General features: G+C 39.4%; 1 protein-coding gene across 1 annotated transcript in view; it reads right to left on the minus strand.

The window, feature by feature from the left end:
* Positions 1-40: 40 nt before the first annotated feature.
* Positions 41-19,794, minus strand: part of cyth3b (cytohesin 3b) — a 72,722-nt gene continuing 52,968 nt past the window's right edge. Inside the window, exons 8-13 of the mRNA XM_074696394.1 lie at positions 19,016-19,164; positions 18,366-18,477; positions 10,927-11,003; positions 8,271-8,342; positions 7,978-8,132; positions 41-4,411 (exon numbers count right to left, since the gene is read on the minus strand). Coding sequence (XP_074552495.1) covers positions 4,339-4,411; positions 7,978-8,132; positions 8,271-8,342; positions 10,927-11,003; positions 18,366-18,477; positions 19,016-19,164 — 638 coding nt within the window. The 3' untranslated portion in view covers positions 41-4,338. The remainder of the gene's footprint in view (positions 4,412-7,977; positions 8,133-8,270; positions 8,343-10,926; positions 11,004-18,365; positions 18,478-19,015; positions 19,165-19,794) is intronic.

Consider the following 19,794-nt stretch of genomic DNA (forward strand, 5'->3'; position numbering starts at 1 on the left):
TTTCCTGTTCTTCTTCTCATCCTGTAAATTCACCTTGTCCTCAGCATCAAACACAGTTACTCTGCATGACGAAGGAGCGAACAACATACATTAAAATGCGTCTAACAGCACCTCCACAGAAGTATGTGTATGATTCATTAATGGAAGCTCATTACTTATGCAAATATGTAGGTCAAGACCAGCATCAATAATGAATACACCATGCCTCTACTGTCAGCTTTATGTATACTTTATATAGATACACGTAATGTACAACGTGACCAATAGCTTTTACAGAGAATATAAAAGTTAATATGAGCCCTACAGGGCCGTAGAAGATAATATTCTGCCCTGACCACAAGGCTTTTAAAGTTATTTTAAAATCACATAGAAAACTACTGGTTTTATAGTTTTTTGACATCATCATCAATGATAGCATTATCATCATCATCACTGATAAAACTTCACTATAATCATCATCATTAACATCAAACATTGTTATCTTTATAGTCTTTATCATCATTGAAAATACAACCATCGTCCTCTCACTAGTCATGGCTTTTAAACAGCAACATCACAGTTATTGTTAGAATCATCATCCTCTTCTTCATCATCTGTTTTTTTATGATTATGTTTAAGGCTTTTTGCAAAGAAGACCCCAAACGTCAGCTGATGCAAACTTCTGCCTGTAGGCTCACACACGTTACACAGAGTGTGCATATAACAACAAAGAGACCAGAAACCTATACAATTTATATACATACATAACTTAAGCATACATCGTTGAACAATTACAGGAAGTATTAAACCGTTTCACAAATGAAAATAAATACGAAAATGATAAGTTGGTTATATTCATATGTACTTAGAAAGAAGAACACAAAAGCAAGCAAGGATTGTTAGGATTACAAAGTAAATGCAAACAGGACACAACGACACGTGGACCTTCACTGACGAACTGTAGGTCATGGACAAGAAACTGAAAGCTTAGTTGGACTGGTTCCCTAATGGGCCAATGCACAGACACAAATTAAACATTAGACTGAAAGATCCTCCATGAAGAAAGTGTTTTGGGCTAAATTGTAATCCTTAAGACCTTTTAAATGAATGGATTCATATGACAGCAGCTGGGTTTATGAATGCAGGTAACCCAGCTATGGTAACTGTAATAGTTTTGACATGGGTTAGAGCTGTTGCAATATATTGGTATTGCCAAGAACCATCAAAAAAAAAAAAAAAAAAAAAAAAAAATCATATGGACGTTCAAAGTAGGGGGCAGTAGTGGTTCTTTATGGTGGCTGCTGCTGGCTTTAAAAACAAGGGAAGACCAAAAGGAAGCAGAAGAAGAAAAAGACTCAAAAAGCAGTTAGCTAACCTTTACCATCATGTGGCCTCTGCTGCAGCAACATTGACCAGGATATGTTTTTACAAGTTAGGGTTTTTTTTTAATTTTTTTATCAGTGTATGTTTCTATTCCAGGACTGGTGACATAAAGGCAGACAATCCTGATGTAAGGTGACATGTAAGTAAGCCAATTGCTTTCATTTGTGATATTTATTGAGTGACATGTTGTGCAAGCCTTTTCCTGCCATATTTGATTAAACTGACTGTGAGGAGGATCTGTTTTAACTGGACTGGACTGACAACCAGCAAACTTTGTCAGTTTGTGCAGTAGTTTAGTAGCCAGCTATATGTAGCACTACTAGCAGCCCGGTGCTCTGAGACGTGTCTGTAACGTGTAACGTTGGTATATTCTGGTTATTTCCTGCCAGTCATCTACCATGCAGAGCTAACATAACCTCACTCTTCATTTTACTGATAGATTCTCAAGTTTGAACAGACCACTGCAGAATAACTGCTGACTGTGGGTTGGAATGAGCATTAGCACAAACAGTTTAGCTCCTGTGTTAGCCTTTAGCTCAGGTGCTATCTCTCTCCTGTTTATCATTCTTCTGCTCTTCTGTCCTTTTTCTGTCTAAGCGGCAACCTCCGGTCTGAGAATATGAGACAATGCTGAAGTGCTAAAATCTGCTGTTTCACGAGTGTTCGCTTGAGGCTGGCTCCAGAAGCACAGGAAGTCACATACACACCAGGCCTAAAAAAGGTGTTTTCAATTCAGACATTAACCTATTTACAGCCCGGTTCAAAAAATGTCTCCTGTCTAAATCACTATTTTACTATCGGCACACACTGTACAGGGGGTGTTTTTTTTTCTGACTCGGCCATTAAGAGGATATTAAGATTGCAAGCTTGCCCAGTCAGAGGCACAGCACAGGTCACGTGACCAACAGACGCCCAATAGCTTTACGCTATATAGGAAGCTATATGGCCGCGATAGCCGATGTGCTTCATTTTCTGTCTCAGAAACAGACGGGTGACGTCAGGGACTCTGTCCATGTTGTATACAGTCTATGTTTCTGTCTGACAGTTAGGCTCCAGTGTCCACCATCACTACAAAATCAATCACAGAAATTGTTTTCAGTAGAGAAAAACACAGATCTCTGTTCTCACTCCTAAACTTTTTCAGCTGGTGTGGTGTCGTCATAGAGACTTGGACGCATCATAACTCAAACCAGTTCTGCGTGAACCAAAAGGAAGCTAAGAGGTAGCAATTAAGAATAGCCTATACTGGCGCTGAAAATCTCATTTTAAAGTGTGAATTAGGATCAGGCATATGTACGTAGAAAGGAGACCTTTTTTTCTCCTCACAGTCCCTTTAAACTTGTAATGCTGATTATTTCCATAAATGAAGAGATAATATTCTTATTGTGAATTTCTTTGGAAATGATGGACTTGAGGTGAAAATCTGATATCCTAACAACCCCAACATGGACGTTAAACCTTTTAGTTACTGCTCACTTTCTTACAGCTGTCTCTCTTACTATACATGACAAAAACACTGTGGTTTTTACTGTGATGGGGTCAATATAATTGTCACTGCAAAAAACTGAAATCTTATCAAGTGTTTTTGTCTTATATTGAGTAAAAATTGTCTGATTATACTTGATATTAGCCACATTCACCTGACCAGTCCAGAAAAAGTCTTGTTTCAAGTAACTTTAAGACAAAAATGAGGTCTGAATTGCTTGTTACAAGTAAAAAAAATCTGCCAATGGAACAAGAAAAATTTGCTAAAAACATTGCTTAAAACTTGAATAAATGTCTTAATACAATAAACTTTTCTCTTGTTCCATTGACAGATTTTTCTTTACTAGTTACAAGAAAATCAGAGCACACTTTTGTCCTTAACTTGAAACAAGATATTTTTCTATACTAGTCAGGTGAATGTGGCCCATATTAAGTGTAAAAAGCTACTGAAAATAAGACGAAACACTTGTTAAGATTTCATTTTTTTTCCAGAGCACAGACTTATCATTGTTCTGTTGTCTTGTGATTGATGTTAACAAAGGAGTCAAAATAAAAAAAAGATAAATGTAAAATCTTAAGGATTACAAGTTGGAAACCAAAAAGCAATCTTCATCTTGAGCCTCTAAAGCTTCTTTCCTACGCAACTAAAACAAAAATAGTATGCACGTTTCAAAAACTCTCTGCTCCACGCACCAATGAGTGAAATCAGCCCAGCTGACTTCAAAATGCTTCGTCAGGAACCCAAATGTAAGCCAGCGCTGTTGTCTGAGGTTACTCTGAGCAGGGCTTCAGTCATGGCACCTGTTGAGAAGAATTCAGCATCAGAGCCAGATGAAGACGTGGTCCAGGTGAGGGGTCCACGCACTGCTTCTCATGTCTTTCCATCCATCTCCTCTTCCAAAACACACTCACACACACACTCACACACACTCCTTGACCACGTATCTGAACTCTGACTTTGAATTCTTTTTTTTTTTTTTCATAAAGCACAGTGGAGGAAACGCTAGCTTGACATATGCACCCATACTGCAAATTCTGTGTGCACTGATAGCATGCACACTGCTGCATACACACACATACAAACACAAACATATTGGTCTATAGTTACCCACATGCATGTGCACCTGAACACGGCAGTTGTGCTTTAAAAAGACCTAAAAACATGTTATGACAATGAGCAGGGAGGTAGGGGGCGTGTGTGTGAGATGGCAGAAAACAAACCAGCTGATTGGTTGTTCATGTTTTGCTCCATGCATGTCCACATGTCTGAGCTTCCTGAAGCTTCCTGTCCCCCTGTGTGGCGTGTAGCGTCCACCCCAGCGACTGAACGTAACTTGTGATCAGTACTGGAGAAAAACTGAGGTTTGTCTTCGGTGGTGAAGTCTTTTCTGGGGTTAACAGTCATTTCTGTGGTCAAGTGTGTGGTTTGTGAGTTCATGAGCTGAAGGAGAGAAAGGTGGAGGGGCTGGAGGTGGAGAAGATTGTCCCTCTTCACTTCTTGTTGGCGATGCGTCTCTTCCTGGTGGCCAGCATGTCGTAGAAGGGGTCTCTGCTGATGCTTGCCCTGGAGAGGGAGCCAATCAAAGGACAGCGATGAAATAAATAATAAGGCCACATGAGAGGAGGGTCTCAAGCATCTTTGATATGGAAATGTAGGCACATTTATACAAACCCCTGCCTAACTAGATCAAAAAAAAGAACAAAGTTTGTGCAGTGACCTAGTTTGGTTTCCATGGTTTCTGAAGAGGAACCCCCTCCCACTCCTAAGTTTTCCTTGGTACTCCAGTTGCTGGAACCTCCTCAAGAACTCTTCCAAGCGTGTGACGCACACAAACACGCTAACTCTCCCACCTGCTGTTCTGTAGTTTTATATATCTGAAGATTACTGATTCAAGTGCATTCTTTCACCCGCCCCGCGATGCATAGGCAGCGCACAATGAGAGCGTGTGAGTCAGGAAGCCATTCGGGCTCTACTGAGGAGCCCAGTTTCACGGCTGCAAAATCCTGTTAGCACCAGCACAAAGCAAGAAGAGGCTCAACCCCCCACTGCGGATATCTCCGATTCCCTTTACAACGCCACGCGCTGAAGAATGAGGCTGTGTATGATGACTATCCCGCTCTTTCATGCCGCTCATTGTCATTTTGCACAACCCAATTTCAAGAAACAAAAACTCCATTGTGAGGGGATCAAAACTAAGTCGAGTGACTTAAACGGAGTACGCCATTTCTGTCTTGAAGAATGTGCTAAAACCAAATTCATCTTCAAATAAGTATTAAATGAGCAAAAGCATGCCTTTCTTGTTATAAATATAATGCTGAAATTTATAAGGAGAAACAGTCTACTGCCTCTTTTGACCCAGTTGGTCCACCATCATGTGGATCTGTGTGTTTGTGACTAAAGATCAGAAGGAAGAGCGCTGCCTCTGTGATCACTACGCCTTAGAAGAAGGGGAAAATCATGATTTCCATAAAATGCCTTTTATCTCCCCAGACCTTCAGTCCTCTTGGACCCTCTGGTAAAGCACAAGCTGTGGCTTGTTAGCCTCCCTGGCTGCAAATGCTTTGGCCCAGTTTGGAGCTTCCTTTCCTGGATGGGTTTGCTGGGTTTGCTGGCTCACCTTGGGGTGCTATAAGCGGTGACTAATCCTCCATCATTTCCCCAGTGAGTACTCTCTGGGAGTACGGGGAGAGGGGGAGGAGAAGGTGTGGGATTGCACTATATTTCAGTACACAAGTGTTCCGTTCTGCTGAGCCAACTCTCTTTGACATTGCACCATCTTTATGCAGGCGATTACAGAGCAACATTTAGGTCACTGATAGAAATGCTGTTATTACTCAGAGCTACACAGAGGAGAGTATCTAACAGAATCATTAAACACACATTTGTTGTCTCTTTCAGTGTTTGAATTAAATATTGTAGACTTAAAGAGGCCTGTTTTCTCTCCAGTTAAAATCTCTTCTGCATCGTCTTCAGTGTTCTTTGGTGAAACACACATTTGTTTAAGCCTTAGGGAGATGGTTGTAAGAGACACAACTGTATGCTCTGTTTGGAAGTTTTGCAGTGCGTCACTTTGCCATCAGGAAGCCCTGCACTACTCTCAGATATGATACACACAAGTTCCTCTGCTGAGTTTGTTTGACAGCTAGGAAGTAAACTTTCTTGCAAGATGGCTGTATATTTAATTTTTTCTTCATTTTCTCTTCAGCTGTGGCATGGACATAGAACATGTCAGATTTAACATGTACAGAAGTGGCTACAGGAGATATTAACAGTTTTTTTTTTTTTACCTCTGCCAAGGAGGTTATGTTTTTGAGAGTTTGTCTGCTTGCTTGTCTGTTTGTCAGTGAACAACATAACTCAAAAAGTTACAAACAGATCTTCATGAAATTTCCAGGAAATGTTCAACATGGGATAAGGAAGAAGTGATTAAAATTTAGAGGTGATCCAGATCACTGTCTAGATCCAGGACTTTTTTTAAATTTTCTTTATCATTGTGAGATAGGGCCATTGTCACCATATGTGTATATAACTCCACAATAAATGGTCGGATTGCTTTGCTAAACAATACAAGACAAGGTCACCATTATTTCTGACAGATGTAAAAGTAAAATCCAGATCCTGGCAATAATCTGGATACTAAGATCTGGAACAAGAATTTTCAACACTGTCGATAACAAATTGTAGCAGACAGTCTGCTGGGAGAGAGCATAACATTAAAGTAAGACCTAAGTGTTAGTGACAATCACAATATACTTTGCGGAGGTCTGTGCTCTCGTCTATTTTTTTTTCTGTTTCCAGTCTTCAGGTTTTAATTTCAGCCCTTAAACCCATCTGATATGTACAGATGATGAAAGCAGCCATGGATTTCTCTTTTTTTTATGTACTTTTTTCTAATTATTACAGCTTATTGTCACGTTTTCTCAACGTAAAAAATATTGTTTTCTTGTGATAAAAACTTATTTATTGCGTTATCTTGATATAACAGAAAGACTTTTGTTTTATGTGGAATAATTTTCAAGTCTGATGATTGTGCGCTGGCTAATGTGACCGTCCAGATTTCAGTCTACAAGAGCTGCAACTGTCTGGTCCAGGTGTATAAGGAGGTGGAAAACGGCAAATCACATCCCTGAATCAGACGGATAGAAAGGAGTTTGTTAGCCTCTCATTTGCTAACCAGTGAGGCAAGGAAAATTTATTTATGTAGCACATTTCAGCAAAGCAATTCAAAGAGCTTTGCGGAGAAAACATATTAAAAGAAAACAATTAAAAAGCAGATTGAAAATAATAGGTACAATAAGACAAAATAGAATTTAAAAAAAAGTTAAAACACATTTTAAAATAGATTTTAAGATAAAAGTCACAGAGCAGTAGCCCCTAATTAACATGAATCTCACTGGTGGGCTACAGCTACAGCCAGTGTCTGGAAGCTAGGGATGGGTACCTTTCACATTTAAATTGATACGGTACCAATATCCAGTAACCTGGCAATTGGTAACGGTACTCAGCGGTACCAATTTTCGGCACTTTTGTGTGTGTTAACGTGGCTATAAATATTGATTTGTTTAATGATAAAAGTCTCAAAGTTTTTCAGTTTTACATCAATTTATTAACTTGCAATGCTGTGTTAATGTCCAGCATGGAAAATCCCCTAATCCTCCACTCCCTCACAGTCACAAGGATGATAAGGATGCTTTTAGTGTACCTAAACGTGGTACCAATCAATTTTACGTGAATCGATACTCTGTACTCCAGACAGAAATCAGTCAGTACCTATAAAAGTACCTAATTTGGTACCCATTCCTACTAGAAGGCATTCATGGCAGCTCTTGTCGGTTGAAATCAGGATGAACACATTGTTCATTTGTTGTCACGAGAAGACAACCTTTGTTATGTCAAGATAATAAGTTGTTATTATGATATAGCAGTGCATAAAAAAGAAAAGTCCATGGCTGTTCTTGTCCTCCATAGATATGTCAGAAACTTTTGTTCCTCTTTCAAAGTCTTTGAGACTCCTTGAAGACTGAAAGTAGAGTTGCGAGAAGATCAAAAACCTTCCAAGGTAACTGTTGGAAAAGAAAGAAAGAATGTTTTGCCCAAATGTCAAACTTTGTACTTTTTAGGAGTCTTACTTTATGGATTTAATCCACTCCTCCTTCTCCTCAGGCGTGGGCGCTGATATCCTGTACACCACATGGTTCCCCTCAACGACACGACCATCTGCCTCTGTCTTACAGGCTTTGATCACCTGGCCCTTGTGGTTGGGGTTATAGAGCTCAAAGCAGTTCTGGAAAACAGGCGAAAAGAGTTACATCTGTGATACTGCGACTTCATTCGATACAAACTCAACATCAACACAACACCAGAGGGGAAACAGACTCCATGTGTGATCTGAGGGTGAGGTCTTTAATGAGGCTGCACTCACAGGTTTCCTGGGCTCCTCCACCTCCCTGATGCTGAGATTCTCCAGAGGGATGATCCCACGAGGCTCCTTGTCCTAAAGGAGTGAGGGGTGAGGAGGAGAAACATGAGGGAAGGGAAAAAACAACCATGAAGCTAAAATAGAAAGAGACAGAGAGAAGGGAACAGATGACAAAGTAAAAGCTAGGCAAACATAACAGAAAATAGATCAGGAGAGCAGCAAAGAGAAACTGTCCCCCCTTCCCCACCTCCTTCCTCTCCTCCACACTGCTCTTTAGCAGAACAGATAATGTGTTTGTGAGGCAGTCAGACCAGAGGACAGGACATAATGATAGTGTCCTGAAGGATAATACCAGGGCTGAGAAAGGACATTGCTGATGTAGCAGATAGCAGGGACACCGAGGCACTAAAAAAAACCTCAACAACAAACATTCTGGCATTGAACTAATCAAAGTGACACAGTTAGTCAAACACAAAAACACATCTGGACACCAACTGTCATACAGGAACAAATATGGAAGAATAAGCTGTTAATTGCTATACAAGGTCCATCCGAGCCTCTTTTTCTCCTCTAAAGCCAATCTTCAAGGGAAATCACAACCACAGCTGATGACATCTATTTACTGAGCAGGAGTCCCAGTGGGTAAAAGCAGCTTCGTACTAAAACTAGACATCAGCTATGGGACCCTGGTTGTGAAGTTGCACACACTACAAATAACATTTTTTTACATTTAGCTCTAAAAAAATCACTTTTTCTGCAAATTTAAAGAAATATTTATAAAATATAATTTTCAAATATTATATTGAAATGTTAAATGTTGAAAAGATTTCTCAATATGAAGGTATGATTTCTAAATATTTTGCTTTTGTGCAGATTCCCATTCCTGCCCGCTCAAAGCACCAAAATAAAAGTTTGAGGAAGTGATCCAGCCAAGTGGGATTTTGAGAATGTCAAACTCCGTTAGAAAAGAGATGTACCAAGTGCTGTGATAGCGCTGCTAAAGACAGTTGTAGTTTGCATTTTAACACCAATTAGGTAAGCTGAAAAAGAATTAAGCTTGAAAGACTATATACAACTTAAGGCAGGTTAATTGACATTACCGCAACAAGTCACAGCAGTTATTTCAGGCCAACTTGCAGAAAAAAACAAGAATTTATTTCATCATTGTCAAAATTTAGGACATGGGCCTGAGATTGTGTTATTTGCTTTCTATCAGCGTTACATACGGACAGCTATCAAACTACTGTATGAACTAAGTTTGTTGTCACATTAGCCTACGGATTTGTTGGGCTGCTAGCAATACACAAAATTACAACTTTGCCCGTTGTCACGTTTCAAACAACAGTACTACATAACTGTATTGATAAATACCTTATCTCGTCGTGTTGTATCCAGTAAAAAATTGATTTGGACAAAGAAAATTTGTTCCAAAACAAACACACGCTGGTCTGTGATGAGTGTGAGGAGCAGAATGATCGACCAATCACCAGGTGTGGTTATTTTTGAAGGTTCAGCCCTTAAAATTTTTTTCAAACCAGATGGACTATTTCTGTGTTGGAAATATGAAACTGTCTTTCTGGTGTGTCAGGTGAGATTGTAACAGTCGCAAGGAGGAAAATAAAAATTCATGGATACTTTTGAAGTCAAAGCTTAACCACTAATAAAATTTAATACCTCATAACATCACGGTAAGACTTTTTAGGGCCTTAATTTTCCCACAATTGATTTATCAACTTTTAATACTTTTCAAGGCCCCACAGACACCCTGTAAATATTTAGAAATTGTACCTCAAGATTAAAAAATCTTGACTTTGTATTTAGAAAGCTTTGCTCAAGATTTAGAAATCTTAGCAAAATATTTCTGATGAAAACTAAATGTTTAGAAACGTAGCTAAAAATTTAGTATCAGGACATTTTTTATGACATTTCAGAATCAGAATCAAGTTTTATTGCCAAGTTCATTTGTACATACAAGGTATTTGACTTGGCGTGTTGGTGCAACAATCAACAAAAAGATAACATGAACAGAAAATAAAACAGAAACACCAGCTGTACACTCTGAATAACAAAATTTAAAAAAAACAAGATAAAAAATATTCAAATATACCAAAAAAAATTAAAAAAAAGATAAAATAAAACAAATGTATAGGAAAAAGAAATAATAATAATAATAATAATAATAATAATAATAATAATAATAATAATAATAATGAGAAGCGGAGAATACAAGGCGCAACATTTAAATGATATGTATATAAAAATTCAACATTTTTATATAATGTTTGATGAATACATTTCACACATATTTCTCTAAATCTGCATTTAAAGTCCTGTTTTAGAGCTAAATGTAGAGAAATGTTGTTATTTGTAGTGTGTGCAACTTTACAATGTGCGCCCCATAGTCATCAGTTTGAAAAAAGAGCAAAAGGAAACAGATCAGGAAAATTTCACGCCTTTACAGCATTAGCTAAACTGACATGTTAGAAAAACTAAACAAGTTAGAGTCTGGCTGGAGCAAAACAAAGAAGTTCACTTATTTAACTGTGCTTATCTCAAATAACTCATAGAACCAGTAATGAGGGATGAGCTGCATGGAGGAATGTTTTCAGGATGTAACCTTTTATTGCTAATGAATGGCATTCAAAACATGAACACTCACTGTTGTGTACTCAAAGTAGTAGAGGCAGTTGTCGGTCAGGATGAACCACCTCCTCTTCCAGGTTTTCACTCGGCCCCCTGACAGGAAGAGACAGAGGAGACAGGAAGTGTCACCAAAGGTCACAGCAACAGACCGGCTGTCTCCCGTCAGGAAAAGAGAAAGCCGGGATGTGACACTCATTCACAAAGCTAACCCACATCCACTGAAGCATCCTATTATTCTGCTCCTCCATCTAAATATGAAGCGTAGCATCATCCAAGCTAAGAGACAAAGAATCTAAACATACACTTTCCCTTCAGATTAACATGTTTCTTCATTAGTTAACAGCTTTAATTCAGCGCCCTGTGCAACAAAGACAGCTCTTCATCAACCACATGATCGTCATGTGAAATTAGTGACATACATTATGACTTACGATCCTCTATGAGCACTACACACCATGAAAACATCAATTAGCATTCTGTTTTGGAGCTAAAGTTCAGGACAGTCTGTGCAGTCTTATGACTAAGCTGCAAAGTACTGCATGTTCTAGTATTTTGAAACAGTTTATGAATTCAGTCTGTTTTTGGAGTTGAAAAGTGGATTTACAGGCAGATTGTTTCTGCTGAGAACTGTCTTATTACCATCTTCTGGCTGAGTTAATGATTCTGTTGTTTCAGGGTTTTTCTCTCCATGAGTGCTCTCTAAAAGCACGGTGAGATCCTCGACGCTGCTGATCAGATTAAAAAGAAGATACAACGCACAAGAAAAACACCACACAAAAGGAAAAAGCTGCATGACTTCCAAATCTTTGTCAAACTGTGCTTCAAGTTAAAGTGGTTACCATGGAGGTTCAGATACAGCTTATGATTCATGGAGTCTCAAATACGCAGGCCGGCCAGATGAAAGAAAACCCAGAATGTGATTACAATCAACCTCCACTCTCTGTTCTAACTTTGAGCTTTGTTAAGTGATGACTCACGCAGCTGATGAATTATTCCTGACTTTGCCTATTCATTTTTAAAAAGGTAACACGATAAAACCCTCAGAGGAGAGGCGCAAACACAACTTGATAAGAAGCCAACCTGGCACCCAAAGCCCCCCTAAAGGAGCACGCATGTAGACAGAGACACTGACGCACAAAAACTAACACACACTTAACCTCAAAGCAAGTTCAACCTCTCACAACTCGTGCAAACTTAAAAAAAAAAAGAGGGAATAAGCTAGTGAAGATGTCCGACATGCTTGTTGGACGCACATTCAAAAAAATCACCATGGATGTTTGTTCAATCAGCATAAGTGGAACATGTAGGTTCTACTATATTATTTCATGTTTAGCGGTTAAACATGATTAAATCACACTGTAAAAATGGTATCTTCAATCAGTTGAAGTGATATAATTTTTTTAATCAATTCAACTCAATATTTTTAAGTTAAGGTTTCCAATGTATTTTTGTGGATCATATCAACTTGAAATTCTGCGTTGCATAGGCTTGTCCTGGCTGCCTGTGCTCCACAGCACTGAGGGCTCCAATTAAAATACTCTCTCAGTAATGGTAATTTGAAAATAACTGAAGACAAAACCTAGTTTGTCATTTCTGATCAGCATTTATTCACATATAAAACATTAAATATGCTTAAAGGTGCACAGGCTATGCCACAGGACACAGACAGCAAGTCCATGCCATGTGGAGCACAGAAAGACTGTGCTCTTGGCAGGCTAACATCTTAATGTATAGTGGGGTCTAATATCCACTGCATTCCCACCTCACTCACGGTTTGAAATAGGTCAATTCAACAGGCTGTAAAGTAAACTTTACAAGTAGACATAAAGTAAACTCAACTTAAGAATATTGGTCATATTTACTAACCTTTTTAGTGCAATTGTTTTTATAGATTCTTTTAAGTAGGCTCAACTTGTTCATTTTTACAGTGCAATAAAGTATAAAAACACCTTGTCAGATTTTACTTTGAGGTTTTGCAAATTATTGAGTAGAAACAAATTAAAACCTTGAGTTGGACTGATGCAAAATGTTGATTTGAGAACAAGCAAATTTTTAAGGCCATTTGAATTTCATTTCAATTGTTTTGAGTGAACTTATCAACTTCATTTCAAATAACTTAATTTATCTAGGTGTGACCAGTTAAAGCAATAATTTAAGTTGGTCCAACTGTTTTCTTTTTTCAGTGCATGTTGATTTAGCATGATGTGCAAAATCAATAAAACTACAAGATTGCTCTATGTTAACTCAACCTAATTGGTTTAGGTAGGAATCCCTCTCTCCCTCTCCAGAGCAGGAGGTTGCAGTAATGTACTATTGGCCCTATTCATCCGAGGATGATTTGGGCATCATTTTGAAAGGTGCAAGTTCCCGAGAATCGGCGAACAATCCACTTGCTGTTGCCGGGGGTGCATTTGGACATAACTTTGTAAACTTTTGTTTGTATAATTGGTACAAAGTAATTAAGTAATTTTTGTCAGGACAGCTCATTGAAACCATGAGTGAGGAGGAAAGCCAATGCACATGAGAGCCTACTGTACTTTGAGATGGTACTTGATGGGCACAGACTGGTGGTCTGTGCTTGACCATGTACCCATTGATTTTTAAATTTTATTTTATGTTAATAAAACAAAATGTTGATGGGCTGTGCTTTGTTGGCCAATTTTAAATTGAACTTTTTTAAGATGACGCAGCCGATCCATGCAGTGGTGCACAGACAGCCTAAGCAAGGTCTTATAACCACTAGAGCTGGGAACCTTTCACATTTGAAACAATATGGTACTGATACCCAGTACCTTGCAACTGGTACCAGAACTTAACCGTACCAATTTCCAGTAGTTTTTTGTGTTCAAGCGGTAAAAGATATCAATTTGTTTAATAGTAAAATATATATTTTTTTTCAGTTTAACATATTTATTCCTCAGTATATAACCTTGCAATGCTGTGTTCATGTCCAGCATGGAAAATTACCTACTCTTCCACTCCCTCACAGTGACAAGGATGTATTTAGGTACCTAAACATGGGACCTTTTGAATCTACGTGAATCTGTACTCGGTACTTTTGACAGAATTTGGTCGGTACCTGTAAAAGTACCTAATTCGATACCTATCCCTAATAACCATTATGTACCCTCCTCACTCACGGTTCAAATGTCTTACCCCAGTTGATATGTTGAACCAACAAATTTAATTGGACACACATTGTAAGGAAGCAATAGCAACGCCAAAACTTTATGTTCACTAAACATATTAACAATTAGTTGGTTAAACAAATTTAGGTATTGCTAAATGCAAGCAATTTAATTAAGGGGAAACAACACAGTCGAGATTAATTGAATTTATTTGGTTACTTCTGATGGAATATAGGTGGCATGATAAAATCATGTTCATCCTGTGAATTATTTTTTTGAGTGCAGGATTCAGCCGCTGGCAGCGACTGCAGAGTTGGAGGGAAGCAGAATTTACTCCAGAGATGCTGAGGAAGCTTTTCTGTGGATGTAACATGTATGGAAAAGCATGTTCAAAACACAAAACATGATGACTTGCATAAACAACAGTGTTTTTTTTTAGATGACATCCTGTGTGTGCTTTGACCTAGCATTCCTGATTAGTTCCTCTCAACACTAACCATCCCTCACGGTCACAACACTTCCCGCTTTGTGGCGCCTCATATTGGCCACACATCATTACAAGAGCTCAGGATTCCTTTACATCTGAATAGACTCTGGCTATTGAATTAGCGTGGCCAAATTTCCGCTCAAGCGTACAGAGATCTGCTAGAAAAGGCATACTCCACATCCTCCAGGGTTTATTTTTAGAGGGTTAAATTAGAAATATTACGGTGAGAGCTGGTGCAGGGAAAGGCTCCGGGGAGGAAGCGTACTGGAATGTAATCATGTTAGGTCTGTGAGCCACAATGGGGCTATTTGCATTCATGCTAGTTTGATGAGACAACAGAGACGCTGCCCAGAGTTGGAGGAATGTGCAGGTCAGAGCCAGCGTGTGTACGTATGTGTGTGTGAACACTGCAATAAACCTGATCACCTGCAGAGAGTTTGCTCTTTGACCTCTGAGAAACTATATAAACGCTGCTTAACAGTTTAATGATCCATGATAAATCAGCCAATAACAACAATTAAAAGTGTCGGGGCAAAAAGCGTTGAATAGAAGGTGTTGAGACGTGCTGTACGTACGGGAAGTCTTGCCTGAGCAGCAGGAGGAGATGTTTTTAATGTGGTGTGAATTACAGAGTGAGGGGGCGAGGGGCCGAATCAGAAACATGTGTAAATAAACAGGAACAAATGGTTTAACAGCAGAATTAGACCCAAAAACTGTATTACCTCACTGGGAAAGCATACAAAACAATTCAATCCCTGGAGCACACACACACACACACATAGACATAAAGCCAAAGAGAACAAATAATTACAGTGTGTGTTCCTCTCCAAACTGCATTAAGGGGATTTTCACAAGTTTAAGTCTGGATGAGTTAACTATGCACACACACGCACAGACAACTGGCTCACACCATTTTTACACACACAAAAAAACAGTTCTTCTAAAACCTTCTTTCTACATTCTCTGCACTTTGAATTACACAATAAGAAAATATTAATCAGGCGTCAGCCAGATAAATCACAGCTGTTTTGACTCTGTTGAGGAATTTCAGATAGTTTTCAGAGTGAATAATTGAATTGAAACTTTACAGCCCAAAGGTAAGCAAACTTTTCACCAAGTGCAACCTCTTCAGGATAAAATAACATTACAAAAACAAAGTCATTAAAAATACATAATTAGAGCCAAATGTGGTTATCTATGAGGGAGTGGGGGGTTATCGAAAAATGCACACAGAAGTGACCTCATAGGAGCCACAACATGAGCTAAAGTGCCTTCTTGGAAGCAAAACAAACTCATAAGTGCCCTTCGTGTGACAAAATCCACCAAAGTGCCCCCTTGGGAGCAACAATATGTGCTAAAGTAACTTCTGAGGCACTAAAATGCACTAAAGTGTCCTTTATTGAGCCACAATCGAGCTAAGGTGCCCCTTGGAAGACACAATGTGCACTAAAGAGCCGCAACAAATGCTTAAGTACCCTCTAGGGGGCTACATCATGCTAAAGTACCCTCTAGGCTAGGGCGCTACAACATGCTAATGTGCTCTCTTGAGAGCCAAAACCATTAAAGTGCCTTATTGTGAGCCACAATGTGTACTAAGGTGCCCCCTTTGGAGACACAGTGCATGCTAAAATGCCCTCTAAGGCCCCAGATTTCCTTAAGTGCTGTAACGCATGTTAAAGTGCCCTCTTGGATGCCAAGATGTTGGGCTAGTGCCCTCTTGGATGTCACATTTTCACGACAACGTTTTATCCAAAAACCCTTAAACGCAGTGAAAAAAAACTGTGTTTACAAGGAAACGCTGAGCAACTGAAAATGCTGAAGTAAGCATGACAAGCCTGTAGTTGGCGCTATAGCTGTCTTGTCCAGAAGTGCCTTTTGGTAGATCTCCTCGAAGTAGAGTTGGGCCAATCATTGCTAAGTACGAATGCACAATATATTGGTATCAATATCTGTTGGTGGATGCTCGTAGTTTTTTTAACATATCGGTATCGGCCGATGCGTAAAAGTGGGCCGGTATTCACTCATTAGCTGCCAGCCATTTTCGGAGCATCTTAAACGATCTTTCAAGACCCAAATAATATTGTTTTCTCTGACTATGTAAACACCAAAACTACCTTAGAAGAGTACTGCTACCTTAGTAGTAGAAGATCCAAAAAACAGACAAAATGCACTTTTTCACTTACGTATATTTCTCACGATTGCACCATCTTTCTCTCTGAACTACCCCGACACATCATCTGTGTTGAGAATGTTGTTTTTTGTTTTTTATTTTTTACCAATATTGATATCCGTAAGTATCGATTATCTGACATAATATTTTGTTGAAAGACAGTCAGCAGATTAAGCATTTGCACGAAGCGCAGCGTGACATCAGGGTTTCCACTGACAACACCGGCTTACTGTTTACACAGCAACTGTGTCAGAAATCTTCCACTCTGGCGGCCGCTTTTAAAAATGTCCACTTAAAGTTTGCTAAAATGCAGATTCTGTGTAATTGCGAGGCCAAAACACAATACTTTTGCGTTTCACCTTAAAACTGTTGTTGTGAAAACATCCCTGAGTACCCTCCTGGTTGGCAAACCATGAACTGCCCCTTTTGCTGATTAAAGCATGACAAAATTTCCTCTTGTGCTAAAGTGCCTTCAAAAAAAGGCAGAACTTAGTACCCTCTTCAGAGTTGAAAATGTGCTTTTATGCACCATTTTTTTCTTTTTCCCCTGTTGCCTTTCAAGAAGTCTGTGCACACCACTGCTGTGAGAGATTTTAAGTGACCAAAACTTCAGAACAACACACAGCACAGGTCAAAGGATGTGACGCCTCTTCAGCCCACATCCCAGGTTTTAATATCCTGCGCCCTCAGAGTGCCCATTCAGACCATGAGGGAACCGTGGGTCCGTGAATGCAGCTTATTTCAGCAGGATGTGGTTCCTTTTGATACACATCCTGCTTATGACGCATGTGAGGGGGTGGTGTGATTGGATGACAGGTGTCACTTGATGGATGTGATCAGGGCACAGTGGACCACTGGCTGTGTCAGATCAGATCAGTTTCGCGTCATCTAGTGATTATAACTACGACAGGAGGCTTTGTGTGAGGAAATTCAGGTTGTCCCGGCTAATAAGGGATGGTTGCCAACCCCTGGCTGGTCTGTTGTTTATTGCCCTTTTTCTTCTTCAGAGAGGTATTAACACATGATGTAGAGTGATTCTTCTTAAACGGAGAGTGCACGGCATTGGGAACTTTCAAATAAATCTGCATGCATCTGCTTATCTTTGATTGCAATTACAATCAGCTTTACAGACTCACTAAAGTGCCAGAAAAAAAACAGTTTCATCACTATTGTAAGGTTAGCATTTGCTAGAGTGCACAGGCATCTGAGCTTAATATGATAAGTAATTGTTGGACGAATACACACCTCCTCAATCAGCTTGCTAAAATTTCTTTTTGAGGTTTGGATTAACACTTTTTCTTATGCGCTTTAATTTAACAACTTTACCCTTAAAATGTTGCAATATAAGACAAAGTAATCACTCATAATATACTCTACTGTCGTGCAAACCTTGCAGACATTGATGCATTTGGACACACAAATCTGAGGTCACATAAATGCAAGTCTAGAAAATCTAACCCTGAGCTATAACACACTGCCCTGCTTCTGATTTCAGCTGATTTTCTACAACACAGAACTTTCAATGACTCTCAAATTCTCTCTCAGCCGTGGGAATAAAGCCTCAGTTGTAGTCGTAGTTGTGACAAGAAGCGGTAGAGTAACCAAATCAAGTCATCATCCAGGATGTCTTAGATCCCCCGCAGCAGGGGAATGTACAGACACACACTAACCTAATTTTAGCAGCCAGCCTTCTCTGTCTGGATTGAAGAACGTGTGCGTCAGGTCGTTCCCATCATCCTCTGGGATCTTGAAGGGTTCGCTCTTGATGCTGTCGTATAGATTCTGCACAGACAGAGGGAGAGTATGGGAAACATGTTACAGAAACTGCAGCTGAGCATAAAGACACTTTAAAGACACCAGGCTTTAGAGGAGCAGTGCTTTGTATGAGATGCTGACAGATTCTGATCCTGTGTGTCAGAAAAAGAGACAAAGATTCAAACTGGAGTGACTGAGAGCTTCAACAGAATGACTTTAAAACTTGGCCAAGGGCACTCAGGGTACATGGGTACATGGTCTGCTGTTCTTTCTTATTTTCCATGAGAGATCATGGAAAATCATTAGCGTTAGTGTCAGGGGAGGAGATTTAAATCAGCTGAGCAGCAGATGTCTCCGTTAGTGAAGCGTGACTCTGCTTTGCACCAAGAAAAAATCCAACAGGTTTTTTTTTTTCAGTCGAAAGTCATAAAACAGAATTTATTTAAAGCTGTACTTTCACCCTTCAGTTGTCAAAGCAGTGCCAAAATATGTTCCCCGCACTGTGCTTCAGATACGGTGGATACATTTGTCACAGCTAACAAACTAATAAAGTCCCAGCTCTCACCCTGAGTAGCTCCTCTGGGAGGTCTCCCCCCTCATTGATCCCTCTGTTCATGGAGATGAAGCGCTCCACAGGGGGTTTGTCTCTGACGTTGGGATTGTGCAGACTCGTGTTCAGCATAATGATGGCGAAGGATAAGACGTAGCAGGTATCTGTGGAGGCAGTTACACAGTGTCACAGGGAAACATAAAAGACAGCGCAGCCAGATGCTTGGTGTGTGGGTGGGAGTTAGAACTTGTTTTCTTGCTTGGAGCATGTGTGAGTGAAACATCAGGTTTCTATAAATTTAGATATCATGCAGATTCTTTCAATGCTAATTTAATTAGTTCTTCATGTGTCAAGAGACATGTTTTTAAACTCTTCTGATGGCCTCGCTCCTCCCTGGAGATTAAAGGCAGCCTTTTAAAGTGCTCTGGTTCACATTTGTTGATCTATTGTTTGTCATTTCTTACATGTTTGTGTCTTGGCAGTCCTATTTCTTGCCTGTAATTAAGTGTCGGTCACTGTGAATAACTCAAATCTTATCAAGTGTTTTTGTCTTATTTTCAGTACAAAATGTCTTTTTAGACTTAATACAAGCCACACTCACATGGCCAGACTAGAAAAAATGTCTTATTTCAAGTTTTTCCAAGACAAAAATGAGGTCTGAATTTCTTGTAACAAATAAACAAAAATCTGCCAATGGAACAAGAGAAAAGTTTCTTGTATTAAGACATTTTTCTAGTTTCAAGCGAGTCCATCCATTCATTCATTCATTTTCTGAACTGCTTATCCTGTTCAGG

This window comes from Halichoeres trimaculatus, unplaced genomic scaffold, assembly GCF_033239565.1.
Source record: "Halichoeres trimaculatus isolate MK-OKI-2021-1 unplaced genomic scaffold, fHalTri1.1 fHalTri1_scaffold_20, whole genome shotgun sequence".
Taxonomy (NCBI): Eukaryota; Metazoa; Chordata; class Actinopteri; order Labriformes; family Labridae; genus Halichoeres; species Halichoeres trimaculatus.